Below are 27,411 nucleotides of genomic sequence, written 5' to 3'. Positions count from 1 at the left end.
CAAAAACTCCACCAAAAAAAACCCCACCAAAAAACCCCAACTTCCCACCCGCACCAGCCTAGTGTAACAGGTTAGCCATTAACACAAGAGTAAAAAAAGATGCCCCAGCCACATGCGTCGTTTTGTCATTTCGTCATTTCCTCGGCGGAAGGTGTCCCAGCCTGGTCGGCCGGCGTCACAGTGGGTGGCCCCGGTGTGGCTGGGAACGGAGGGGACACAGGTGCGGCCTGTGCCACGGCAACAGCGAGGCTGACCGCTGACCGCTGACCGCTGGGAATAAATAAACACGGCGCCCAACACGGCAGCCTTTAAATTAGTGAAACGTTAGACAGAACAGAAGCAAAATGACATCGCGACGCTCGCTGTGCCAGCACGTGGTCAGGGAACATGGAAACCACAGACGGGACCCGGGACGCGCGCCAGGGAAGCGTGCGAGTTACAGTGACCTCTTTTAGGACAGACCCTGTGGTCCCACCTGCCCTCCCCAGGGGCTCCCCCAGGGCTGGTGCCCCCCTGCAAGTGGGCCTGACTCAGCGTGACGGGACTCGGCCCCGAGTGGTCCCGCCTCCTGAACTGGGGTCCCCAGGCCGGCACCGAGGATCACGGGCTGAGCCTCCTGCCTGCCTGGCGAGAGTGGAGGTCCCAGCCCAGACACCCGGGGAGCCACATGTCTGCATGTGACCTCCGGTGCCCCAGCCCCAGTGTGAAAGGGACCCCAGGAGCAGGGCCCAGCCCTGCAGGGCGCCCGGCAGCGATTCCACCGCGCCCGACAGACGCAGCCTGGAAGGCGGTCCCACACCCATCTGCAGAAGCAGGTGAGCATGTCCCGCGGAGACGCCACTGTGGTCTGGGCTTTGCTCACGACGGTGTCTGGGGTGGGACCCGGCCTGTCTGAGCACCTCCTAGCTGGCAGCGCCAGGATGGGCACGGCGGCCGCGTCACCAAAACTTCTTTCTCCGCTGGGGCTGGCGGGGAGGGACCTAGCTCAGGTCTTTAAGGCAAAGAGACATAAGCCCACAGGGTTAATTGTCACGAACGTCGCTACATTTACAACGATAAAAAAACAAGAAAGCCAAGCACACGCCCGGGTCAGCTGTCCGCATCAGTGCAGCTCTGAGGTCGGGTCGGCAGGGCCGGGTCTCAGTAGTTCTGTCTGCTCGGGGCGGCCGGGGCCCTCCCAGGCACGCCGTGCTGCGGGCGGCGTCGGGGGAGACCGTGTCCTCCCACTGCGCCCGGCCCTAGTTCTTGAAAACATACTCATCTTGGTGGCACTGGCCCAAAACTTAAGTTAAAAAAAATACAAATAAACCAAGGTGGGAAGGGGGAGAGGCCCAACACGACAGCCAGTTGTCGGGGGGACACTGGCCTTGCGTGGTTCACAGCTCGCGCTCGTTCCAGGAGGCGTCGAGGAGTGCACAGTCCGGGACCACCCGGGACTAGGTTCGTACCAGTTCTCACTTGGCTGCCCGCCTGCGGGGGGGACGGTGAGGGACCAGGCGCCAGGCGGCACCTGGCTGAGCCGTGGGGACGATGGGGAACTGGAGTTGCTTTTTGAGGGGTGAGTTGCTGTGAAATCATCTTTGTGCATTGTCTTTCCGGCAGCTTCTCGGCTCTGCTTATGTCTCCTGCGGGACGACCTGCATGACCTTCTGGCAAAGGACGGTCATGGAATCTGCGAGGGCAGAGGGGAGAGGGGAGTCAGCCCAGCGCCGGGCGGCCGTCCCCGCCTTGGAAGTGAGGCTGCCCCGCTCACACCAACCCAGCACCCCCGCACCCCCCCCAAGTTGTAAGGGAACCCAGAACCCCCTGATCTGTGCACATGGACCCTGGGTACCCAGAGCCTCCCTGCTGGCAGCGGGCTCTGCAGCTCCTGGTCAGGTACAGAGAAACACTCATCCCGCTGTGCCCGGGGACGGTGGCAGAGGGCAGAGGGCAGGGGGCAGGGAGCCGGGTCCACCCCTTGCCTGTTCAGAGCCCTGTTCCCATGGTGAGCAAGGCCCGTGGAGCACACACACCCCCAGGTGCCTGTGTGACGATGGCCCTTCCCTTGGGGCCACACCGGGCCACCACCTGAGCTTAGGACTCGGCAGGCAGCGAGCACACCTGTCGCCCACGACAGCCAAGCTGCACACAGACTGGGCTGGGGGAGCCAAGCGGAACTGGCTGCCGTCAGCCAGGGGTCCCCCTGGAGACATGTCACACTTTGGACTTTCTACAAAAAAATCGCTCCAGGGAGGAAGGCTGACAGTAACAGGGATCCTCCGGCCCGGCTGGAGGCCGACTGTGCTACCTGAATGACGAGTAGCGTCCTAGTCACCAGCAGGGGCCAGAAGCCAGGGCGGGACATCTCCTGGCCATCCTAGGAATTCTATCCATTCACTCATTTTCTGAGACAGGGTCTCGCTCTGTTGTCTGGGCTGGAGTGCTGTGGCGTCAGCCTAGCTCACTGCAGCCTCAGACCCCTGGGCTCAAGCGATCCTCCTGCCTTGGCCTCACAATGTGCTGGGATTGGAAGCCTGAGCCACTGTGCCCGGCCTCATCCTGGGAATTTTAAAAGCCGCCCGGCGGTGGTGGTCAGGGTCTAGGCCCGTAGGCACCAAGGCCTCTTTCTCGGGGCCCGGCCACGGTTCCAGCGGGTGAGAACAGGGGACTGGCTTCGCATGCAAGCCACCCCTGGGGCCACCACGGCACACAGTGCCGCAGAGGGCGGGATTCTGCTGCTTGGTAAAAGCAGCCTGGTTTTCTGAATCCCTTGTTCTGGGAGATTAGCTGGTTGGAGCCCAGTGTCTTATCCCTGGAATCCGTGGGCCCACGTTGCTGCCAGACACACCGCAGTGACTGGAACCTTCAGCAGTGTGGTACAATCCTGCACCCAGCACAGCACGCTCAGCCCTGCAGGTGGGGACGGCCGGGGCTGCTGCCCGGGCCCCAGGGCGCGACCCCTCCGCCTGCCCCACCCCCTGGGCGGAGAGACACTCACAGATGCCCTGCAGGAGCCACTTGGGCTTGTTTTTCCACCAGACCCCGATGAAGTAGACGGGCAGCCCGCTGAGGATGATGATGAAGCCGATGCCGCACTCCACGGGGGTCTTCCAGAAGGAGACGGCAATCAGGAAGAGGCAGGCCAGGGTGAAGAACACGGGCAGGGCCAGGTTCACCTGTGACGGGACACACGCCATGAGGGGCCGCCAGGGACCCGGGCGGGGGAGCTGCCTCTTTGTCCCCCTCCCACCGGAGACGCCCCCTCGACCCCCAGCCGGCCTCATGACCTGGCTGGAGTCACCTTCTCCCTGGGGTCCACCCAGCCTCCCTCCCCAGACCCCTGGCCAGGGGGGCACAACCTGGCCTCCATGAAGGGTGGGATGCCCTTCCTGGCCAACCCCACCACGGCCTGCTCTCAGGCTGCAGTTTGGGGCACACAGACCGTGTTTTAAAGCACACGCAGCCGGGCCCCAGGCTTCGAGAGCACACAGGGAGCAAGGTGGTCCTGGGCCAGCGGCCACTGGGGGACTCTGCTCTCTCACTCCCTGACGTGGGAGTCGGGGGCCAAGGCTAAGGGGCTTACCAGGCCCCTAGCAGGAGTGCGGCCTCCGTAGGCCGAGCCCTCGTCAGACAAACCCGCTCACTGACAGCGGCTGCCCCCTCGCAGGGCAGAGCCACCGAGGGAGGGGAGAGCCCACCCTGGCCCAGCCCCAGTCTGTGCCCAGTGTCCCCCAAACCCTCCTTTTCACTCAGGGCGAGGCCAGCCTGCCCCGGCCCCACGGGCTGGAAGACCAGCGCCTGCCCACGCGCCCTGCCCAGCACTGGAACCCGCCCCACCTCTGCCCTGCCCCGGCCCCTCCCGGCGCTGCGCCAGGCAGGCCCCGCCCCCCCGTGTGCCCCCCTCCTGTTGCTGTAGTGCCCTCCGGGTGGGACCGTGTTCGGGCCTGTCGTCCTTGGATGACCTCAGTGCCCGGAGCTGCACCTGGCACTTGGCGGGCCCACGGGCAACATTCGCGGGCGGGACTGACCCTGCCGTGCCCTCGCGGGAGCACGTCACACGCTCTTGCTCTGGGGACAGCAGCCCGAGTGGCCACACCCGGTCACCGGCTCCCGACCCAGGGCCCTTTGGGCCCCTCCGACCCTGCTGTCCCCGTGTGGGGTGCAGCCTCACCTTGATGGGCCGCTCCAGCTCCGGCTTCCGGAAGCGCAGCCACATCATGCCGATGATGGCCAGGGCCACGCACAGCCAGTTGAAGAAGCTGAAGAAGTTGATGACGGAGAAGATGTCGTTGGAGAAGGCGTAGAGCAGCGTCATGACGCACTGCAAGACACAGGCCTGGCTGAGCCCCGGGCGCCCGCGGCTGCTCTGCGGGACGGCGGCGGCCACCCTGCCCCGGGGACCCTGCCCTGGGGACCCTGCCCTGGGGACCGTCTGCCTGCCCGCTCTTGCCTGCTTGCTCTTGCCTGCCCGGTTTGAAACTGTCTGGGCCACACGCAAGGTCTGGACGGCAGAGGGACGACGAGGTGAGGAGACGGCAGTGTCTGGGTTCAAGGACACGGGAGGCCCCGCCGCGTGGCCGGCAAACAAACCCGAACCCCACGCACCGCGCGCGAGGGCACAGCCGGAGCTGACAGACGCCCACCAGTGGGGACTCCTATCAACCTGGGCACACCCAGCTACGGGACACCATGGAGCCGGTTCCAGAGAGCGAACTGTGTGGCAGTTCCAGAACACACCAGAACTCTCCGACACTCCCCCCCAACTCTCTCCTAGACCGAAGCCGCACTTGCTGACTCGCTGCTGACAGAGGGAAGGGGACGGCGGGGGTGGAGCGTGACTTCTGAGGCCCACGGTGTTAGGGGGACACAGCCGTGTTAGGGGGACGCAGCCGCCGTGCCACAAGGACACTGCAGCAGCCGAGAGAGGGAGCCCCCGGCAGGGCCCGGCCAGCCCTGGTCGAGCCTCAGAGCAGCCTGCGCCCCAATCGCCACCTTGACTAAACCTCCCGCTAGGACCTCGCCAGGACCACCGGCCGAGCCGCCCCAGCTCCCGGAGACTGTGGGATCATCATAAACGCTTTCGTGTTGAACGACTATGTTTTGGGGTGATTGTGCCACGGCAATGGGGAGCCAGTGCCATGCGTACTGGCAGGGACAGATGTAACGCCAGCCCGAGAGAGAGCGTGTGAGTCACTCCATTAAACAGACACCGCGTGCCCCCACCTGCCAGCGCCCGCCGAGGCCCGAGGGGTGCACGGCCAACGAAGCAGCTCCCTGGGGGGAGTTTGTGCTTCACACCATTTCCAGATTGTTTTGATTATTTGTTACAACTGCGTATTATTTTAGGAATAAAAACTAAAAATCCCTCCAGTGCACTTTGGTGTCAGCGGGACACGTGGTGCAGTGCACGACACCAGACACCAGGCCACGCTCCTGTGGGCTCGTCTGCATCTCCGGCACCGTCGCTCCGGGCCGGTGGGCGCTGCCCAGGCCACGCCCAGGCGAAGCCGCGGGGCTCGGTGTGCAGACTAGCGCGGTGCTTCCCTCTGGGGAGCCCCCGCAGACGGTCCCTGGGCCCAGGGGGCTGAGCGGCAGCTTACCGTGAACACGAGGGACGGCACGGGCGTCAGGAGGTGCGGGTGGATCATGGACAGGACGGAGGGCAGGTGGCCCTCCCTGGACCCCACGAAGAACAGCCTGTGGGCAGAGGGAGGGTGGTCAGCCCGGCCGGCACGGCGGGTGCTGTCCTGGCACTCAGGCAGGGCGGGCGGCGGGGCCCGATCCCGGTGTCCCTGACCGACTCGGCAGGCGAGGAGGCGTCTCGGGAGCCACGGCTAGCTCCAGCCCAGGTGGCCTGGAGACGAGACCAGGACACAGAGCGCCGAGTCTCCTCTGGGCGGGGACGGGGACAGGACGGGGACGGGACGGGGACGGGACGGGGACGGTGGGGCGGCGGGGAGCTCAGGCTTCCCTCACCGCAGCATTAGGAGAACTTTCTAACTGCATGTGACTCGTCACAGACACAAGCTCTCTAGGCGCACGCTGGCATGCGGCATGCGGAGGCTGCCTGCGCCCACACCCTGGGCACGCTCACCTGGAGGACGTGAACAGGGACCCGTTGACGGAGCCGAAGCAGGACAAGCCCACGAACACGGGGATGATCCAGGACATGACCCCCAGGTGGTGGTTCCCGAAGTCCTGCGCAGACACAGCCGGTGGGCCTAAGCTCCAATTCCCGCCATTTAAGCAGCTCAGCCCCCGGGGCCCTGACCTCCCCACCTGCCGCGCAGTTGGGCTCAGCTGACCCGGGCCCTTCCCACCCGCCTGGGGACTGCTGTGTGCGCAGTGATCTTGGGGGCTGGGCTGCTGGTCCTCCGCTGGGTCTGGCACGGCGCTTTGCCAGCAGCAGGCTCTCAGCCAACGTCAAACGTGAACCCGGCTGCAGTGCCAGGGCTGGGAGCTGTGCGGGAGGCTGGCCTGGCCGTGCCACCCGAGGACACCGCCCTGGCCTCCCCCACCCAGCTCGCCGGCCCAGCTGGCGGGAGCAGCACCTCCTAACTCACGTGGCCCGTCACGGACTCCGGTCCTTCCGCACTCAGATATAAAAATGACCAGAGCCGGGACCACCCCGGACTTGCTGACCTATAACTGCTGCAGCCTGCGGCCCGGCTCTGGGGGTTTTAAAGCCCCCATGACTCTCTAACCAGCTGAGGGGGAGGACGTCCTCACGCTTCCGGGCGCTTAGCAAAGCCGCTGCAGGCTCTCTGGCAGAGTCCCCTGTAGCGCAGCCCGATGGCAACTGCTCAGCCCCTGCGGGCAGGAGGCCCGAGCAGCAGGGGTCAGGGGTCAGGGGTCAGGGGCCTGCGTCTCACCACGGCCACGGCCTCCGACGTCAGCATCTGCTCGGTGGACAGGGTGGTGAAGTAGGCCAGGTTCGTCAGCACGTACACCAGCGTCACGATGGGCAGGGAGATGATGATGGCCAGAGGCAGGTTCCTGGGGGCGAGAGGCACAGGGAGATGCCACCGGCTGAGGCCACACCGGGGCCAGGCGCCCTGCCCCGCCGCGGCAGCTCCCGACTGCGCAGGCTCCGGGGGAAGCCGCTGACATCAGGGAAGCCACCAGCACAGGCAGGGCTGCTCTGGAGCTGTGCATACCCAGGTGGTGACTCGCCATTGGCCTTAGCTGCCCGGCCTGAGACACGGGGGCTCCTCCGGGTGACCTGAGGGCTCAGGACGGCCAAGGCCGCTGGTCTGAGCCCCCACAGCTCCGCCACAGCCCTGAAGCCGGAACCAGGCCTGAGAGCACGGCGGCTCCTCCCTGGCCACCCCACCCTGCAGGGACCTCGGACACTCGGGCACACGCTGTCCCGGGAGGGGGTGCAGGCCCACCCTCGGGTGCCGGGGTCAGCTGACCATGGCACGGGGGCTCTTGGGGATACCTGCTACCCACCCTCAGGGAAGCTTTCTTCAAGGTCAAGGGCACACAGCCAGACAGAAGCCGGCTGCCCCTGCCACGCTGGCCCTGCCGTCCCCGCATCACCGCCCTGCTGTGCGGCCGGGCTGAGCCACAGACAGGTGTGGGCGGAACGTGGCCCCTTCTCCTGTCAGGTCAGAGTGACGCAGAGATGCCTCCACCCGCCCTGGCACGTACCTGTAGGGGTTGATCATCTCCTCCGTGACAAAATTCAAGTAGTTCCTAGAATTTGGAGAACACAGTTTAATTACGTTTCTCATTAGAACACAGGAAATCACTAGGGAAAGAATAGAGAATCCAACAGGGAAACCCCCCCTGGCCGCTCTGAGTAGGGGAGGAGACCCCTCGGCGTGCCCTGAGGACCCTCCCTGGGCCCTGGGATGGTGACCGTCCCCTGTCCCCAGTGGGGGCCGCCCACCTCACTCCTCTCTGCCCTCCATGGGCACAGAAGGGCCCAGCCCCAGCAGAGCTGCCTCACGGGCAGCTCGAATGCCCTGGGAGCACTGAGGGTGGTGTCTAGGCGCCCGGGCTCAGAAGTCACCGGGGGGACTCCAAGGGTGGCCCTCACAGACGGTCTGCGCAGCTGGGCTCCAGCAGACCTGGACGCGCTAGCTCAGCACCTGCCGTCCCTGCTCCAGGGCGCCCCGTCCACCCTCGCCTGCCTTCCAGAACCTTCCCTGCCCACGTGCCACACGGCAGCGATGCTCAAGGCCCCGTCCAGCTGGCCTGGGAGCAGGGCCAGGCTGGGGATGTGGGGGAGGCCAGCCACGTCCCTCCTGCCAACCGAGGCTCCCGTGCACGGCTGGACGCAGCTGGGAAACCCACCCATGGCTGCCGGGCGTCCGTTCCCACTTCCTGGGACCCGTGTGGCCCCGAGTGGCTCCACGAGAGGGTCCCCTGCCACCCTACGCCATGCGCTCCCTGCAACTGCCCTGGATGGCTAGATTTGGAATTTATGGATACTTCGGGGCCCTTGTGTCCCCAGGCCAAAGGACGCAGATGTTCCAGAACATACCATCCTCCGTAGGCAAAGAGGCCACTGTATAACGCCAACACGATGTTCCCCACGTCCAGGTTGGTACCTTCAAATGAGAACTTGGGATCCAGATTAGACGCTTCACCTGGCAAAACCACACAGAAAGGAATACGGGGTTAGACAGCGTGAGCAAGTTCTGGAATGTTCCTGGAGCAAAATACTGTCACACACAAAAATGTCGGGGTGCAGGCCTTTCACTGTGACAACTGACTGCACCACGGAGCCGTCTGCCCGATGCAGGAGGAATGTGTCCCCTGAGAGGGACAGGCTCGTGGGGCCCGGTCCCAGGGTGGCCAGAAGCTGCAGCGGTCACCAAGCCGCAGCCACCTGACTCCCAGCCTGCACGCCAGCGCCCTGCACCCCATCGCGGGGCAGAGCGGCGCAACCCAGGCAGGACCCTCAAGCCCCTTCACGTCTGAGCCTCCCCTGTTAGCTCGCGAGACGCGTCCTCCTCATAGGACCGGGGGGGAGGGGGTCACCATGAAGGCGAAGGCACAACCACATGCCAAGAGCACAGCAGGTCACAGGCGCCACCGCAACCCTGGGAACAGGCAGAGCCAGCCCGTCAGCCGGATCCCCTCGAGAACTGGGGAGACTGGGTGGGAGCGTTCGCGGCCCTGGGGAGATGGCGTCACACGGACGCAGCCTTGGGAACCATCCACGGTGGGGGGGACGTCCCACCCCGGGCCACAGCTTCCCTTGCAGACAGAGGCCTGGGAGGTGCCCATGTGGCTCATGAGCCTGGGAATGGGACCGAGAGCCCAACCTCTTCCCACCCGGCCCACACAGCAGCCCTCTGGCTTCTGACTCATAGGACGAAGGCTCCCCACGACCGCGGTGTCCCCGAGGCCTCGCATGGCCCTCCGTGTGTCCAGAGGGAAAGGCCTGGTCGAATGCTCGCCAGGGCCTCTCCCGGGCCAGGCCTGGGAAGAGCCACATCTGGTGACGGCGGTGGACTCTGGGCCAGCCCTGGGGGGCCGACGGGCCTTGGTGTGTCCCAGCTGCAGACACACCTCCAGGGAGGGGATCAGGACACTCGGATGGAAGGAAGTCACTCCCCACAACAGGGACCACCTGCCGGCCGGAGCCTCTGCCGTCCACCCAACTTCCACCCCAGGTGCCACGTGGCGGTCACTCAAGTCATGGAGTGTGTTGAATAGCGTCGCCCAAGATTTGTGTCCAGCCAGCACCGTGGAGCGTGTCCTCATCTGGGAACGTGTCTTGGCAGACGCAGTTCAGTCAAGAATGCTGGCTGAGGTCACGCTGGCTCAGAGCAGCCCGAGTCCAGTGACAAGTGCCCGTGTAGGACGCAGGAAAGGCAGACAGAGGGCAGCCGCGTGACACTGCAGGCGGAGAACAGAGGGCTGCGGCCACGAGTCACAGCTCGGAGCCCGGAGCTGCAGATGCAGGCAGCACCGTGAGTCTCGGCAGCCACGGGGGTCACACGAGCAGAGACCTCAGCCACCCGGGAGAGCGTCCTGGTTCCACACTGTGCGTCCTAGTCGCAGACAGAGCAGCTGCGGCTGGGGACCCGCTTCTCCGTCACGGCCAGGGGAGCATGCCTGTCTCCTCCCTGTGGCCACAGAGGCCAGAGCAGCGCTGCCTCCTCCAGGAAGCCCCTCAGGAGGAAGAGACTCGGCAGGGGACCCTGGACGGGGCACCAAGGGGGCTTGGTGGCCTCTGTCTGCTGGCGGGGTCCTGGGGCTTCTGTGATGCCAGCCAGAGGCTGCTGGCCCCCCCAGCCAGCCTCCCACTCGGCGTGCCCAGCGGCCCTGCGGGTGCTGTGCTATTGCCACCATTTTACAGATGGAGAAACTGAGGCTCAGACAAACTCAGGGATCTGCCCAAGATGTCCTTACGACCTAGACCCTCCCAGGACAAATGGGTCCTCCCAGGCCTGGTGTCTGGGCTATGAGCCCAGCTACATGGGAACGTCCTGCCAGCCTTGTCCCCGCACCTCACGCCCCACGCCTGACGCCCCACACGAACCTCCCACGAGCAGACGGCTGCCCAGCCCTGCCAGGGTGCCGTCTCCCCAAATGCACGTCGAGGATGGAGGTGTGGGCCTGTCCCCCCACACCGTGCCGCTGGTCACAGGCCCTGTAGGGTCAGGCTGTGGGACCTGGGGCGGGCCACCCCCTTCTCTTGAGCCCCGGGGGCCCCATAACCTGAGAACCAAACGAAAACCATCATCTTGGAAACTCTGAGGAGCAGTGCACATCTGTCCCCTGCTCCGGGTGCTGGCAGCGCGTGGTCATTTACTGCCCGCGGCACAGGACAACCAGCAAGGAAGGGCTCCGCCCACGGCTGCCGACCACGCCCAGGCCAGCCGCTCACAGGCACCTCCCGCCAACGGTCTCAGGCAGTGAGAAAAGGCCCAGGCAAACCGGGACTCTCTTTCCGTTTTATGGACAGAGCAGAAGGGCAGGTCTCGCTCAGGGGACTCGAGACGCCCAGGGATGCACGTGGGAGGAGAAGGAAGTTCTGGGAAGCTGTTCATCTGCCGAGCATCCAGCGCGGTCGGCAGCCGCTCAAGCAGGGACCAGTTTGTTCCACCCGGACGCTGCAGCCCGAGCAAAACCACAGCGGGTCCCACTGTGCGTCCCCCAGGGGGCCTGGCCACCGTCTCCAGGCACGGAGAGACAAGTCTGTGCACCCCACTCCCACCCCTGGCCCCGGAACAAAGGCCTGGCCGCCCACGCGGCCTTGGGAACGGCCTGACCTTGGGGCCGCGGCCGCTGTGGGCTGTGGCCAGGGAGGGGCCGTCGACACACAGGACACAGCAGGGCGAGGTCAGGCTGGGGGTGCAGCGACCCCCACACGCCCATCTCATCACCCCGGTGCCCGGGTGCCCCTGTGCCTTCCCTGTGGCCACCCTGCCCAAGCCACCCCCACCTCTCCTGCCCCCACCCACGACACGTTCAGATCTGAAATGCCAGTCGGGCTGCTGTCTCCCCCTCTGAAAACACTGGGACTAAATCCAGACCCCTCAGGTGACCCCAGCCCAGGGCTCCTCCGACTCCCCGGGAGGTGTGGCAGGGCTGTCCTCTGTCACGCTCTGCCATCACCAGCCGCCGCTTCCTGTCCCTCACCCCAGAAGACCCTCCTGTTCCCGTGAGGAGCTGTCTGAGGGCCCACACAGACCAGAGCCGCGTCCTTGCCGGAACCCGGCAGAGCTGGCACACAGGGCCGGGGAGGGCCCAGCGGGGAGGGCCCAGCGGGGAGGGCGAGGGCAGCGCATGGGTCTCACGACCGTCCCCCGCCTGCTGGACCCCATCTGAGTGCCCAGGGCAGGTGAGGAGGGCCCCGTCTCACGGCCAGTGGAGCAGGGACCAGGGTGAAGGACAGACACAGGTGCGTGGGCCTGGCCGGCTCTGCCAGGCTCTGGCCACGGTCTCCAGACCCAGCACTGGCCGGCGGCCGAGGTGCGCAGCCAGAGCCAGGCCTCTGCCTCGAAGGACCCGGCCCCGCACGGCTATCGGTGGGGCCAGGATAGGCTGCCCGAGGCTCTGTGCCCACTCGGGGAACAAAACTGCACAACTGGGGAGAAGAGGGTCAGCACTGCAACAATGTGTCCCCTGGAAGGAGAGGCATTCATCTGGGGACAAAATAACCTCTCGAAGAAAAGCAGGAGGCAGGAATGTTGCCGACGCTGCACTGTGTCCCAGAGCCCGGACGGGACTGCCGGGGGCAGGCTGTTTCCCACAGCAAGCGCAACGACAAACACATTATGCATTCACGTGGAACAAAAGCTCTTTGCTGTCCCCACTCAAGTTTGCTTTTGTGAAATTCAGGTCCCTCTCCGGAGCCCGTCTTTGTCTGATCAGAGCAGGCGCACGGACGCCCCCGCCAGCAGCCCGTCCCTGGGACGGCGTCTCCGGCTGGACCAGGTCTGCCGGGCACACGGTGGATTCCTTCCCTTCCACCCGTAACACGGCTCTCCGCCGGCCCGGCTCGCCCGACCACCTCCCTGCACACGTGGTCACGACTCGAGTTGCCTGGGGATGAGGTGGGGTCTTTCCCCTCAAGGACGCTGACCTTGGTAGGCGCTAACGCCTACCGGACCCCGAACCAGGTGCCAAGCGCCGTGCTCTCGGCTTTGCCCAGATAAAGCACTTGATAAATGTGGGCTGGCCCCGAGCCCCCTGCTCACGAGGTCAGGGCAGAGTCCCCCGTCCCTAACGGGCCCTCCCTGGCCCCAGGCGGCTGCACACCGTCCGCGAGGGGGCCTGTGGGGCCAGCAGGGGGCTGGGAGCAGGCGGAGTCCCGGGACACAGTGACCCCTCCGGGAAACAGTCAGGAAAGGGAACACGAGTGTTCCTGACGGCATTTCCCACGACAGCTAGAAACACGGGCAACCACACGCCCCCACAGAACCACGAAGAAGCCATCGCACGACAAGGAGCACGGCCCAGCCACAGGAGAGTGTGCTCCACGGCTGAGGTCACGTGGCGCCGACCGAGACGGCTCGGGAGAGGTCAGCCTGGCTGCTGAGGCCCCTGTGGGGCTAGAATGTTCCATGTCCCCCAGGTGTGGTCACCACCATAGACTGGGCACTTGGGGCTCACGAACTTCACTGGGGCGTGAACACCAGAACACGGCAAGAGCTGCTCCCAGGCTGGGTCCTCGACCCCCACCCGAGGCCGACACCGCGTGCTGGCGGCTGATGCTGTGCGGCACCAGCGCCGTGGGGACAGGGACGGGCCCACACTCACCCTTCCCGATCTGCACGAAGCCCAGCAGGATGATCAAGGCCAGAGCCAGGAGCTTGGCGGCGGCGAAGGCATCCTGGACCCGGGTGGCGGCCTTCACGCTGTAGCAGTTCACGGCCGTGAGCAGCACTGTGGGGACAGAGGCTGGCGTGAGTCTCGCGGGCAGTGGTCATGTGGGACAGTCATTAGCCCCAGGGGCGGCCGAGAGGTAAAAGGAGCCCCCGTGGGGGACACTTGGCCGGGACCAGGGCCTGGGTCCGACAGAAACAGAACCAAGCCCCCGTCCACGCCAGTCCCCCGTGGTTTCTGATTTTCTGGGACCTGTTTTAATGAACTTGACAGTTCCCTAGGGCCACGGCCCCAGGTTGGCACTCTCAAACTCACAGAAGAGTGAGCCTGCGGGGAGGGTCCTAGGCTGACACCGAGAACTGTCTCCTCGCGGATGCCATGGAAACCACCCTCCCCCCTCCCCCACCAACCTGTCGCACACCTGCGGTCCCGGAGTCCCCAGAGACTCAGGAGATGGAGGCCAGCCAGTCCCAGGGGACGGCTGTCCGCCTGCCCCACACCACAGCCTGATGTATCAGACTGCTGGGGACCCTGTCTCTTCCAGGAGAACCTTCCGTGGAGCCAACAGCTGGAACAGGTGAGTGAGGTCTCCCACTAGCACGAGCCCACCCAGGAGTGCAGCAGGGGGATGGGGGGGCCATGCCGACGCGGCTGGAAGGGCCAGGGTGGGCCCGGTCGCCAGGAACAGCAGGCTCCGAGCCCGCAGCTGCCTGAAGGGCGTATGTTGAAACTGAAAATGGCACCAACTATCTCGCAGTGTCCTGAGCGAGGCCACACGGATGGGCTGAGACCCCGCCCTGGAAGGTGTGTTGGGGAGCAGGCGGCTGTGACGGGCCCAGACACCAGCACGTCCCCTGGCCCTGCCAGGCCCCGGCCCCAAGCCAGTGCGTGTGCGTGCGGGGGCTGCGGAGGGGCTCAGGCGTGCCGAGCCGGTGGACACGCATGAACGACATCACGCAGGGGCAGCGAACCGCACAGCCCTCACTTCCTGTTTCGCTACGCGGGGCCCCTCTGTGCTGCGAGGGTGCTGAGGGCTCGGGAGTCGCACAGTGAGGACACTCTGGGGGTCCCTTCCCGGCTCCCACTGGTGACCGCGGATGCCGCGTTCACACCTGGAAACGCCAGCGCAGCGCGGCGCCGGCCAGTGCGAGGCGCAGCCCTCACGGTCCTCAGAGACACACGCGGAGCTCCCGGGGGCTGCAGGGGGGTCCGAGCATCTGAAAAGGTCTCGGGCTCCTCCTTTCCCGACAGAAATGACACTCAGAGAGTGTCTGGGTTGACCAGGTGGCTTTTTCCCCAACTGAACTAATGGTACGTAACTCTGCAACTCGAGGAATAAGCCCCGAAGAAACGAATCCAGAATCAGCTGTGAGAGCTGACATCCTCGGGAAAAACCTGCAACTGTCCCTGCTGTGCGGGGTGGGACACGGCCGGGTGTCCCCACGCGCCTGCACCTGCCTGGCCAGGCCTGTCTACGCCACGCTGACAGAGTTGGGCTGAAAACGTCTGAGAGTAGCTACTTCAGCAGCTGTTCCTGAAGTGAAATACTTGAAGCCCCCCTGCGGTCCCCTCCCTGCCGCCGGGTGGGCAGTCTCCACTTTGCTCACCGCCCAGCGTGGCCACGACGGCTCGGGGGCCCCCCCCCCAGGCCTCCGGCCGCCCTCCTGCTGGCAAGGCCGGGACCGCGTCACGGCCCATTCATGCCGCAGGCTGGCAGGGGAGGTGTGGCCCAGCCCTTCCCGCTCCCGCCAGGCCCCCGCGCTGTCCCAGGCCGGCCATCTCCGGTTTCCCTGCAGGCGAGCGGCACACTGCTGCCACCTCTGCGCCAGTCCCTGCATTTCGGAGGAAGCCACGGGGCTCCAGGAAAGGGGGGGACTCGCCCAGAGGCCCCTCGCCACGGGCTGTCTCACTGTGCTGACGTGCTGCGCCGGGCAATGACACCGTCACAGTTGTCACCGTGGGCAGGATGGAGGCCAGGCCCCACCTCTACGCCCTGCCCCCGCCCACATGCAGCCCAGCTGCTCCCCGCGGAAAGCAGCCCTGGCCACGGGCCAGGCGGACGGAAGACAGCCAGCAGGTGCCGGAGCCGCGCCACTCCGGACTGAGCCCTCTTAGGTTAAGACGATCTGTGTCGTGACGTTAAAAATAACCACAGATCAGGGGCCGGCGGGCGCGGCTGGGTCTCAGCAGCCAGGAGGGGACGGAAAGGATCGCAGAACAAAGGGGGCTTCGTAACACTTGCTTCTTTTACTAAAAACTGTTTATGATTAAATTTTAATGTTCATTGCCTTTGGATGATCAGTAAACAAGGGCTTCATTGTCCCCTGTGTTCCCTTTTTTAAATGTCAAGATGAAACGTAACCTTGGACAAACACGTGGATTCATCTGGATCCAGTGCCTTCGGCCTGAGCAAGGCTGGTCGTGACGGGAGGTGGCCCAGGAGGCGGCCCCCCTTCCCGGCACGAGCTCTCACCCCCCGCAGAGAGAGGCAGAGGGGGCCCTGTGCCGTAAGCACGGGTCACCTGCGCTGACCGTGGCTGTTAACCCACCAGAGTAGGCAGGAGGGGACAGGGCACTGCCAGGCTGGCAGCCGACATGGTGGCAGGAAGCCGCCCTCCCAGGTTCCCCGAGCCTGCACCCCTCGTGAGGGCGGCTGCGCCGGCCACGGCGACAGCTGGGCTGGGAGATAAGGCCCAGCTCCCTTGCTGTGTGCTGACGGCCAGGGCAGGCCGGCCTCGCCACGCAGGGGCCTCCTGGGGAGAGGAGTGCGTGCTGGGGGGACCTTGCCCAGCCAGGCCCCTGCCGAGGGGCTCACTGCCCTCATCCTCCTCCCCAGGGGTCCCCTGCAGCCCCCACTCCCAGCCCCACCCGGGTCGGGCATCTGAGCCACACAAACATCCACACTTTCCGGGTGTGTCCCGTCAGGGGTCCCGCTGCTCTAGGGGGGCAGGAAAGTCCCCGCCATGCCCAGCCCCTGGCCAAACAGAACTGTGGACCCCGCTCTGCGCTCAGCGCCTGGGGCTGCTAAGTGGGGAGGGGGTACTGCGTGCAGGGGGGCTTGGCGCCAGCCACGGGTGTACCCTTCTGCCCCTTTCAGATGCAGAGGGGCTAACATGCCACCAGGGACTTCCTCAGAGCAGTCTTCTGCAGGAGGAAGGTGCTTTCTGCGCACGGTTTCAGAGCCAGAGCTCGGGTGGGGCCGGCCTGAGGCTGCCTCACGCAGGTGGGGCTCGGCTGTCGGAAAGGCGCCAGGCAAATGAGATCGGTTTCCCCAGAACCGCCAGCAGCTCGGGCAGGCCTGGAGACAGGACAGAGGAAGTGGCTGGCAGGCTGGTCCCCCAGGGTACACCCAGCACAGCAGCTGGCACCTCGCCAGGGAGCAGCACCAGCTGACCACCGCAACCACAGCTGGCCCGAGACCCAGCCCGGCGGCCAGCCCAGCCCGGCACTTGCCCAACACGACACCCCGTCTGCAGCTGGCCCAGGCTCCCGAGGACGCCTTCGTCCCCAGCACACACAGGGACCCTGGACTTGGTGGGCGCCCACACACGCAAGTCTTATCAGAATCCGCGCCTTCCCCCGTGGCCCCCTGAGGTCTGGGCTGGGAGTGAGCCCCCGCCCCAGCACTGGTTCATTTCTTACCTTCAACTCCCTATCACTGCTAGCCACGGAGGGGGTCCCACACTTCCTTGGGGAGACCCCAGTGACCAGTCAACCTGTTGCTGAGCGAGTCAGAATCCCCCAGGGGCTGCAGAACCACACACCCCCGAGCTTCTGGTCAGGCCGGCCGCCACGAGGTCCCCAGACCCCACCCGGAGAACCGGGGCGACTTCCTTACGTAGAATCACCTTTACTGGGCTCCAGAAAACGAATGCGTGTGACCCAAGGACTCCTGTCCCGCCCCCCACGAGGCCGACCTCACCTCCAGGGCCGGCAGGAACACCGTGCCAGCCCACGCTGCCGTCCCGGCTCCAGGCCCACCCGCTGCCCACCAAGAGCTCAGAACCTCGAGGGCCTGGGAAACCACAGGGAAAGAAAGCAATTCCCGGGGAGCAAGCAAAGGACCCGTCTCCAACTCTCACGCCCAGTCTCTGCAGAGAACGCGGCCCACCCGGCCAGGCGACGCTCTGTGCAAACAGGCACCCAGGCCCGGCCCCACCCACCTCTGCACTTGCGTGCGTGTGCCGATCTTCCGCGGAAAGACATTACTCACAGCCTGGCGCTGCACGTTCAAACTCCCTGCGATCAGCCCTCGAACACGTGCTCCCATATTTCTCCCATTTTAGCGGAGGCTGAGCTACGCCCGACCACACACAGTTCTCGCTGGCGGGAGTGGAGGTGTCAGCAGCTACCCAGGATGGGGCTATCACGTTCATTTCAAAACAGGCCAGAAAAAGGCAGATTTAGTCACACTGAAATCTGCCGACACTCCAAGTCCTGGGGTGAGCACGAAAACACGCAAAGCGCAACTTCTCATTTTGTGGGGGTTCGTCTGATGCAAGTGTCCTGGGGGATAAAGGTCTCCTAAGGCTCCTAATTCCAAGAAACAGCCTGGACAGGCAGGAAGGGGAGCCTCCACCCATGCTCTGAAATCGGGCCACCCGGTTTGGAAATGCTGTGTGACTCTGGGCAAGTTACACAACAAGACTGGGCTTTCCTTCCCCCTCCCCAAAACAGAAATACTCCTGCCTGCTTTGGGGGCAAGATGACATGCAAACATGTTTTATGGCACCCCACAAAAGTCTCATTAATCTGACAGGTAACTGCAGGGGCCTATCTTCGGAGGACACATGGAGCTGTGTGTGCCGTGATAAGGAGGCTCCGTCACGGGCTAAACGCGGAGCCTCGCACATCTGTGCCTGGAAAGCCCCTGTGCCTCCAACAGCTTTGCTGACAAGCAGAGAAAGGATAGGAAACCTGCCTCAGTCACAGTGTCCTAGGGGCAGGAGGACGCTGACAGCATCCAATCCAACACCCTCATTTCACAGTTGGCGCAAATGGAGATCAGAGAGGTTGTCCGGCTTGCCGAAAGTCACACAGCAGTTCCTTGGAGTGGAGTGAGGACACCCAGGTCTCCTAAACCTGCTCATGCTCTGGCACTTGACTGGGGTTTCCAACCCTGGCTGTCCCTGAGCTGCGTGGGACTCTGAGACGGCCCATGGCCCGGCCCTGGCCAGGGTGCTCGGCTTCCAGGTCAGCCCCAGTGGACAGCAGGGAAGCAAACATGGGCTCGCTGAGCGGGGTGCGCTCAGACTCAGCCCACGCAGCCTGCACGGGAAGGGGAACAGCTCCCCACCCAGATCAGGCTCCGCCAGGACAGACGGAGCCCCCTGGCCCACTGGGAGCCCTCGGCTCTGAGCAGGGTCTGAAGCCGTCTCAGGAAGAGCCCCAGGGCCCGCGGCTGGGCTGAAAAGGCCTGGATGTGGCAGCCCACACCCGACACTCCAGGTGGCTCCCACCTGCCTTCCTGCCAACGGCAACCACACCAGGCTGGCTGCCCAGTTGGGGGTGTCGGATTCCTGGCGGCCCCTCCCCTGCCATGACCGCCACCCATTGCCACGACCTCTACAGACACGACCCGCCCACCCCCCCGGGCTCCCAGCTCTGAAACACAGGCCCAGAGAGGCCAAGCACCCGGCCCGGGTCACATAGCACAAGGGATGCACAGATCTTAAGGGACAGGGCCAGGGCCAGGCTCAGGCCTTCTGCAGTGGCCCCGGGACCTTCCAGCCTCGCAGGCTGATGGGTCCATGAAGGGGACACCTCCAGCCCTGCAGCTGACCTGCGCGTGTCCAGGGAGCCCCTGGGAGCCCAGGGCAGCATCCCGCGCTGGCAAGACAGGGACACCAGGCTGGGCCAGCCTCGGGGTCTCTGTGGCCTCGGTTCTGTCCCGGCTCCAGTGTGAGCAGCTTACACCCGATATGGTCTCCGCAGTGACAGCTGCTGGCCCACCCCAAGGACAGGGTGACTCAGCATGGATCGGGCTGCGTGCATCACACTCCAAGAGCCCACATGGAAGTCGGCGCTAATTCTTCACATAGTGGACAATTCCCAGGGCAGGGGACAGGTGGGCAGTGCCCAGAGCCGTCCCAGGCTCTGCGGGGGCAGGTCTGACGGAAGGGGGGGTTGGACTCCTAGCGGCCCCTCCCCTACCAGCTCCTTGCGGCACACAGGAGCTGAGGCCGGAGCCCAGCCTCCCGAGCGGGGGTTCAAGACACTGCTGGGACGAAGGAAGGGGCTGCCGGGGAAGCCTGGGCCTGCTGGGTGCAGAGCCCTCTGGAGCCCCCAGAGGACAGAGAAGAGAGGTGGGCGTGCAAGGGTGGCTGGGGAGGGGTCAGCCAAACCTGCCCTAGAAGCTCGTTTGCAAAGTGAAGACTTCGACTTCGACAGAAAGGTGGAAGGTCTCTGGGCTCCCTGGGTTGGCTCTGAGGGGTCCAGTGCTCACAGTCAGAGACAGGAGCTTCCTCAGGGTCCGGAACAGACGAGCCTCTGATCCGCCTGCGTCCTTGTCCCGGCCAACCGGGCCTCCTGGACGTGGTGACAGACACCACCCCAGACCCCTGGCACCCGCCACCCTCCCCAAAGACGCAGCTCCACACGACTGATGACAAATGGTGGTCAGCATGGACGTGTGGGCTCTTGGCCCACCCCTGCCTCAGTTTCCCCAGCTGTGAAATAGGACATTTCAAAGGCTGGGGTGCAGAGCATGTGGTGAGATGTGGGTCCAAAGGTGTGCCCTGCTGGAGGCCCCGGGGCCCCACTGCTCGGCGGCGGCAGGCGGGACAGCGCCTGACACCCATTTCCAGACAGATTCTGCACACTGCACTATTATCAAAGGGGTCTGTGACCCAAGAAAAAAGGGTTAGAAATGCCCGCTGGTATCTCCGTCTGCCTGGGGGTCATGTGCTTCTGTGCCCCCCCTCGGGCCTCAGCCCCAATCCCGTGGCTCGGCGTGACCTGCCCGGGCGGCGGCGGCACTTTGATGTCTGGCTGGGAAAGTGGATTTCAGCGCTAATCGCCCGGCTGCCGTCTGCACTGAGCTCACGGCCCAGAGTCTGGGGTCCGCCCAGCCACCCAAGCACCCAGACCCTGGGCCTGGCTCCGAGAGGGTCCCCAGGCCCTGGCCTGGGCTTTCCACAGGCCTGGGGCGAGCAGCGGGTGACAATGGTGGACCCCTGGGGTGGACAGAGGTGGCGGGTGGCTCGAAGACCTTGGAGGTGAAACGCACACCCTCCCCCCACCCGTGACCCCGCTGACCGGCTGCCTCCCAGCAGGCCCCACCCAAACCCACCTCTCACCCTCCCTGCGGGAGCAGAGGGGCCGGTGTGGCCGCCCCCACGGTGCCCACGGGCCTTTGTCTCCCTCTCGCTCCTCCTTGCTAAACGGGAAAGCCAGTCCGAGGGCTGCTCGCTGTCCAGGTGAGCAGGAGAGGAGGCCGTGCGGACAGGACGGTGACCGTGTGTGACCGGCGAGTGCCGCGCCCATGAACACACGAGGCCTAGAGTCCCCAGACACCCGGGCAGGGCTGGGACGGATCCTCTTTTACCGTCAGAAACAGGCCCGAGGGCCCCAGGGGGCTCCGGGAAACATGACCCGGGTTGCTCCCGACTGGGTGACGTTTCTCAGGCCACGGTCCCCAGCTGCACACCCGCCAAGAGCTCAAGAAACGGCCCGAGTGACGGCCAGGCGGGTGGGGTGGCGCCAGCCTGGGACGTCTCCCGTGAGAAGGCGAGACGTGTCCTCAGCAGACAAGGGCTTTGCGAGGCTGCGGAGGACCCCCTCAGGGACAGCGGCAGGGGGGCCGTCCCCGCAGGCGGCTCCCACCAGGAAAGCAGGAGCAGAGCGTGGGCCGCTTCTGCTCTCAGCCTCGGAGAAGCCGCCTGCAGGCCATTCCCTGACACCCATGGGCTCGGGTGGGTGGCCGAGACTCGGACGAGCGTCCTTGACTGGGCGGAGGGAGCCGAGAGCCCTGCAGAGCCGCTTTCCAGAGCCCCACGCTGCCCTTCCGAACCCCGAACCCTGGGAGCTCCACTTCCCGAGAACTCGCCCTGGGCCGGACACGCTGTGAGCCTGGGCCGTGTCATGAGCCTGAACGTGACCTTGGATGCCCCCCTGGCCCCTGACTCAGGCAGATGCAACTTGTTCACTGTGCAGAGAAAGCCGTGGCCGGGGAGGCCAGATAAACCGCCGGAATCAAACCCAGGCCCGGGAGAATCTGACTCGGCCTGCGCCATCTGCTGATAAGATAAAACCCAGCTTCGCTTGCATTTCAAGTAAACACGAGCAGCTTTTTATTAAGCAACAAATAACCCGGGTAAGCCTATTCTCGTACCCAACTGCACGTGGCGGTCAAGAAAGAGAGAGTTAGGGAGCCAGCTCCTCTCCCCTTCACGCCTGATGGGAAACAAAATCACGACACACCTTGAAAGGAGGTGCAAGGACTCCCTCCCCCATCTGCCAAAGCCAGACCCCCAGGGAAGGAATTTCTCCTCCCTCCCTGCCCTGGGGCTCACTCTAAGCCTGATTTCAGGACAGGAGATAACAAGCAGAAAGGGACCTTCTGAGGGATGTGCCCAGAGGAACAAAAAGATCACCAGCAAAGATGAGAACTTGGCTCTCAAATCCACACCTTCGGGGCGTCAGGCAGCCTCAGAGGTGCATGTGCTGGGGGACAGATGCTAAAGCCATGAGTGGCAGCTTCTGTAGGACCCAGGCTCAAGGCAGATGGGTACAGAGTGCCCTTTCTCTTCCTGAGAAGGAATTCTGGAACCCAGCTTTATGTTGGATCATTAAAAAAACACAACTTTTGGCCGGGCGTGGTGGCTCCCACCTGTAGTCGGGTGTTCGAGACCAGCCTGAGCAAAAGCGAGACCCTGTCTCTACAAAAATAGAAAAATTAGCTGGGTGTGGCGGTGACACCTGTAGTCCCACGTACTCGGGAGGCTGAGGCAGGAGGATCGCTTGAGCCCAGGAATTTGAGGCTGCAGTGAGCTGGGATCACACCACTGCACTCTACCCAGGTGACAGAGTGAGACTGTCTTAAGAAAAATAAAAAGTAAAAAGCCACCACAACTTTCTGTGGCATTTCACTGCTTCGGGAACAACGTCCACACGCCTTAGGATGGTGTCCCAGGCCCACCCGGAGGGCCCACCCTGCCCAGACAGGGCTTCAGGCCGCCCCTGCGGAACGCAGCTGTCTCCCTCCGCCTGTGAGGCTGCCACCCCCACCCGCTGCGGGACTTCTCAGATGCACCCCTGGCGGGGGAGGGTCTCCCCTCCCAGGACCTCCATCACCCCTCTCGGGCCTGAGGCAGAGCACCCTGGGACCAACGGCCTCTGCCAGCCCCAGACAAGCCGTCTCCCTCTCTCCTGGGGTCGCAGCGTTCGGATGCGGCTTCTCCTTGTCTGACACCCGGCCCTCGACCACCCGGCCCTCGACCACCCGGCCCTCGACCGCCCGGCCCTCGACCACGCGGCCCTCGACCACGCGGCCCTCGACCGCCCGGCCCTCGACCGCCCGGCCCTCGACCGCCCGGCCCTCGACCGCCCGGCCCTCGACCGCCCGGCCCTCGACCGCCCGGCCCTCGACCGCCCGGCCCTCGACCGCCCGGCCCTCGACCGCCCGGCCCTCGACCGCCCGGCCCTCGACCGCCCGGCCCTCGACCACCCGGCCCTCGACCACGCGGCCCTCGACCACGCGGCCCTCGACCACCCGGCCCTCGACCACGCGGCCCTCGACCACCCGGCCCCCGACCACGCGGCCCGCGACCACCCGGCCCCCGACCACGCGGCCCCCGACCGCCCGGCCCTCGACCACGCGGCCCTCGACCACGCGGCCCTCGACCACCCGGCCCTCGACCACGCGGCCCTCGACCACCCGGCCCCCGACCACGCGGCCCTCGACCACGCGGCCCTCGACCACGCGGCCCTCGACCACGCGGCCCTCGACCACGCGGCCCTCGACCACGCGGCCCGCGACCACCCGGCCCCCGACCACGCGGCCCCCGACCACCCGGCCCTCGACCACGCGGCCCTCGACCACGCGGCCCCCGACCACACTCGCCGCTGCAGACAGCATGTCCCCTTGTCCCTGAAAATCCTCTTTCCAACAAAAAAAGCAATACCACCCCCCACCGCCCCGCGCCAGTACGCACACAGGCGGGTCAGAGAAAACCTGCAAATGGCTGAAGGACACACGAGAAGTGCCGCCCTCACTCCCACTGAAAGGGACCCTCACCCCGGGGCCAAGAGTGCTGGCAAGGGTCCGTGTATTCTAGAACCTATCCCAAGGCTCTGCCTACTTGACCAAAAAGAACTCTTGGAAAGCTCTTTAAAATATTTTTAAGAGCCTTATTATCACCAAAGAAAACCACGAATGTGTGACTTGGCACAGCCTCTTTGGAAGGCACTTTGGCGACCAAATTAGAGTCCACACACCGTGACCCCGAACGCCCTCCTCGTTCAGCCGGTGCCGTGAAGTGCGTCTTAGCAGCTAAAAAGCCGGAGGCGCCCCTCCCTGCGCTGATGTGGAAACATTTTAGCCTTAAAAAGGTGGAGCACAGGCACACTCCGACCCAGTTGATATTTTAAAGCAATAAACCCACTGTCCGTCGGTAGCAGAGAGAGCTCTGGAGGTCCACAGTCAGCCACGGCAACCCCGGGGCGGGGGTGAAGCGGGTGGAGCCTGGAAATCACGTTTGACTCCATACGCTCCATATTGTCCAAACTTGTAAATGACAGTGTATTCATGCGTGACTCGCTGTTTTATCAGAGAGAGAAAATTAGAAAACCCTCCACCCTAAATCTCCCTTCTGTGGGCCAAGGAGCAGGTCCCTTGACTTTCTCCACGCACCCGCAGGAAGAGTCAGCAAGCGGCACCCGGGGACCCGTTCTACAGACCAGCCCTCTTGCCCTTTAAAGACATTCCCCACGACATTTCGTGCCGGGCCAGAGCATTAAACAGTGCCTGGAAATAGCGAAAACTAGACAAGTCGACTCCTCCCGTGACAAACAGGCAAGGGAAGAACCTGTCCCAGAGGCCTGTCCTTCCGCGGCAGGGCCTCGCCCGGCACCCCCTGAAATCTGCAAGGCCAATGCCCAGCCCAGAGCCACGGCTTCCCGACTCCCGGCCTCAGGCAGGGCATCTGCTGCTATTCCTACATCTGGAACAAAGTGTTTCCAAAGCTGAAACCCACATGGCTGAGACGCCCTACAAGGGCGAATAATGTCCCCTTCACGGAGCTGTGGCTACTCTGTTCAGGGCCTCAGGAAAGCTCTGGTCTCAGGCAGCCAAACAGAACTCTGTTGACTTCAGCTGCCACACGCTCACATTTTTGGAGCACACCTCCAAGTGCCAAGACGCCTTCCCCACAACGCACAGAGCGGCAGACAGGGAACAGTCTACAGGCTCCAAAAGGCCAGCAGCACCAACAGGCCTGCCATTCACGAGCCACTCCTGGTGATGACAGTCCCCTGGGTGTCAGGACTCCTGACCCACAACTACACCGCTAGCCCTCCTGGCCCCCGTACCTGTGCGCACTATCAAGACCAGGCCGATCCTTAAACGGGATGGCAGCTCCGCACGCAAATAAACCTAAGTCTTGGGTGGGCCGGGGCTCCATCGTGGGCTCTGAAAGCAGGACACTTCCTAGGCCACAGGATGAGCTTGAAAATTGCCAAGTGCCGAAAAAAAAAAAAAAATCCCATGGCATTTGGTACAAACTATTTCCCCCCCTCCCCGAAATCCCACAAGAAAACTGTTTTGTGGAGCAGCAGTTCTCCCTGGCCTGTTTTAAACCTCCTGGCGCTGTGCCCACCACGTTAGGACTGTGCCCAAGGGCCGGTTCTCAGCACAAGTCGGGACCCCCAGGCCCAGGTGCCCCCAGCACACAGATTTAATCTCGGCACTGGGCAACCTTTGGAGAACTCCATATTAGCACCCACTCCCCACAGGCACCTTTATTACTAGTGTTTGCCTATGAGTCAGCCTGTGTCACTGATGATAAACTACCTGGAGAGCAGAAATGAATGACTCTATTTTCTTTTTTACCTGCAATTTCCCTCTTCTCAGTCAGCAGCAGCGGGAACTCAAACAGGACGGGCTGCTTGGTCTACACGTGGGTGCCACGCAAGAGGCCGCGAGTATTGCTCGGCAAGGGCCAAAGGCAGGCTGGTACTACCTGGCACTGCTCCAGTCTCAGGGGATTAAGTGGGGAAGGGGACTGCCCACCGAGGGTGAGGGGCAGGGCAGGGCAGGGACCCTGCTGTCCTCTCACTGAGGCACTCCCTCTCACTGCTGGGAGAGGAGTAAAGGAATGAATGAAACCCACAACCCACGTGGGCTGGGACCAGAGACCTTAGTCTAGAACTGCTGGAGACAGCCCAGGGACTCAGGGATGGCCTGGGGATGCGGAGATGGTCCAGGGACACAGAATCTGGGGACCCAGGGACACGGCGAAGGTCCGGGGACGCCGGGAGGGCCCGGGGACGCCGGGAGGGCCCGGAGACGCCGGGATGGTCCAGGACACGGGGATGGCCCCGGGAAGCGGAGTCCGGGGACCACGATCCCCGCCCCATACTCACACACGCAGAGGCAGGCCACGAGCTTGGCGGCGTCCTCGGGCACTGGGCAGGTGGGGAAGACCGGCTTGAGCAGGTAGGTGGCGAAGACGAGCGCCACGATGTACTGCGAGGACGGCCGGATGATGAGCAGCTCGATCCAGAGCTTGAGGAAGGCGGGCAGCGAGCCGTAGACCTCCAGCATGTAGGCGTAGTCGCCGCCCGACTTGGAGATGGTGGTGCCCAGCTCGGCGTAGCACAGCGCGCCCACGATGGACAGCACGCCGCACGCGGCCCACACCACCAGCGCCAGCCCCGGCGAGCCCGCCTCCTTGAGCACGCCCGTGGGCGTCACGAAGATGCCCGAGCCGATGATGGTGCCCACGATGATGGCCACGCCGTTGAGCAGCGTGATGCTGCGCTGCAGGGTCACGCCCTCGCCCTCGCCCTCGCCGCCCGGGGCCGCGCCGTCCGCGCGCCGCGTCGCCAGCATCTTCTCCCGCGCCTGCCGCTCCTCCTCCTCGGCCGCCGCGGCCGCCTGCGCGCGCCGCTTCGGGCCCGCGCCCGCCATGCCCCGCCGCGTGCGCCCCGCGAGCCCCAGCGAGCAACAGCCACGCCGTGCACCACCCTCTGCTGCGACTGCGCCCGCGCTGCGGCGTCTTTTATCCGCGACGGCGGCCCCGCCCACTCGTGGCCCCGCCCTCCCGCGCCGCCGGCCCCGCCCCGAGGCCCCGCCCCCCCACAGCCGCCGGCCCCGCCCGCCCTCTCGGCCCGCTCGCAGCACGTGGCGCGCGGGACCCCAGAAGGCCGGGCCTGCGACCCCCCTCACCACGTCCCCCGCGCCCCCTAGTCCGGCCTGGGAGCGGTCTGAGGCCGGGGCGCGGAAGGGTGGGGTCTGGGGTGCCCACCCCCGTCCCAAGGGAGCCCAGTCTCCTGCCGTGGAGTAGGGGGACTCACGTGGTGGGACCTCCCCCCCATCTTCCTCCTCCCCCGTCTGCTCACCCGGGGGCCTGGGGGTACGCGCACAGGGCCCCCGGGGCGCTGGTGGCTCCGCTGGGCTGAGCCCCAGGGCCAGGAGCCGCAGCCCAGAGGAAGGGAGCGCAGAGGCCTGAGCCACGGCTGGGCTCAGAAATTCCCATATAAATCCGGGGTGAGCTTGCCAAGGACCAGGGTTGGGGCACGCGGCCGCACAGGCCCGGGAAACCAGCCATGTGCATGAGCTCAGTGGAGTCCAAGGAAAGGGAGGGTTCCCCAGAAGGAGCAAGAATGACAACCCCCACCCCCCATCTCAGGGGGAATTCAGAGGCAGCTCCAGGGCCAAGGGGCTCCAGCGGTTATTCTTGGGGAAAGAATCATGAACACCTGCCGCTGAGTGAAAGGGCGAGTGAGCAGGGGAGACCCCAGTCACAGGGCAGGCGCAGAAGCTCCTCGGTACCCTCCCCACAGTGCCCCGTGTCCTTGGCATCTGCCCCACGGGTCCTCGGGGGGCACACTTTATGAGGCTGCAGAGCTGGGTGGGTGTTCCCAGCGCAACAGTCTGCTGGTGTGCACGTCCAGAAGCCACGGAATTCTGATGAG

General features: G+C 64.8%; 1 protein-coding gene across 1 annotated transcript; it reads right to left on the bottom strand.

The window, feature by feature from the left end:
* SLC7A5 (solute carrier family 7 member 5) lies at positions 1 to 26,404 on the bottom strand. The gene is made up of 10 exons (XM_069497836.1): positions 25,858 to 26,404; positions 13,210 to 13,335; positions 8,474 to 8,579; positions 7,636 to 7,680; positions 6,855 to 6,978; positions 6,077 to 6,180; positions 5,583 to 5,679; positions 4,154 to 4,303; positions 2,981 to 3,158; positions 1 to 1,672 (listed from the first exon to the last, which is right to left on the bottom strand). Exons 1-10 carry the CDS (start codon positions 26,402 to 26,404, stop codon positions 1,617 to 1,619), a joined length of 1,533 nt encoding a protein of 510 aa, XP_069353937.1. The 3' UTR covers positions 1 to 1,616.
* Between the last annotated feature and the right edge of the window lie 1,007 nt (positions 26,405 to 27,411).

This window comes from Eulemur rufifrons, chromosome 23 (assembly GCF_041146395.1).
Source record: "Eulemur rufifrons isolate Redbay chromosome 23, OSU_ERuf_1, whole genome shotgun sequence".
In the NCBI taxonomy this organism is placed as follows: domain Eukaryota; kingdom Metazoa; phylum Chordata; class Mammalia; order Primates; family Lemuridae; genus Eulemur; species Eulemur rufifrons.
Note: the sequence above shows the minus strand (reverse complement) of the source record. Positions and strands in the feature narration are given on the sequence as shown.

Bases quoted from the DNA above. Each gene is read 5' to 3' on its own strand.
- SLC7A5 (XM_069497836.1), bottom strand. From the start codon at position 26,404: ATGGCGGGCGCGGGCCCGAAGCGGCGCGCGCAGGCGGCCGCGGCGGCC. The intron at 4,304-5,582 runs GTAAGCTGCCGC...TGTGTCTTGCAG, and splicing joins TGCCGTCCCTCGTGTTCACG to TGCGTCATGACGCTGCTCTA. The intron at 1,673-2,980 runs GTGAGTGTCTCT...CTGCCCTCGCAG, and splicing joins GTGGCTCCTGCAGGGCATCT to ATTCCATGACCGTCCTTTGC.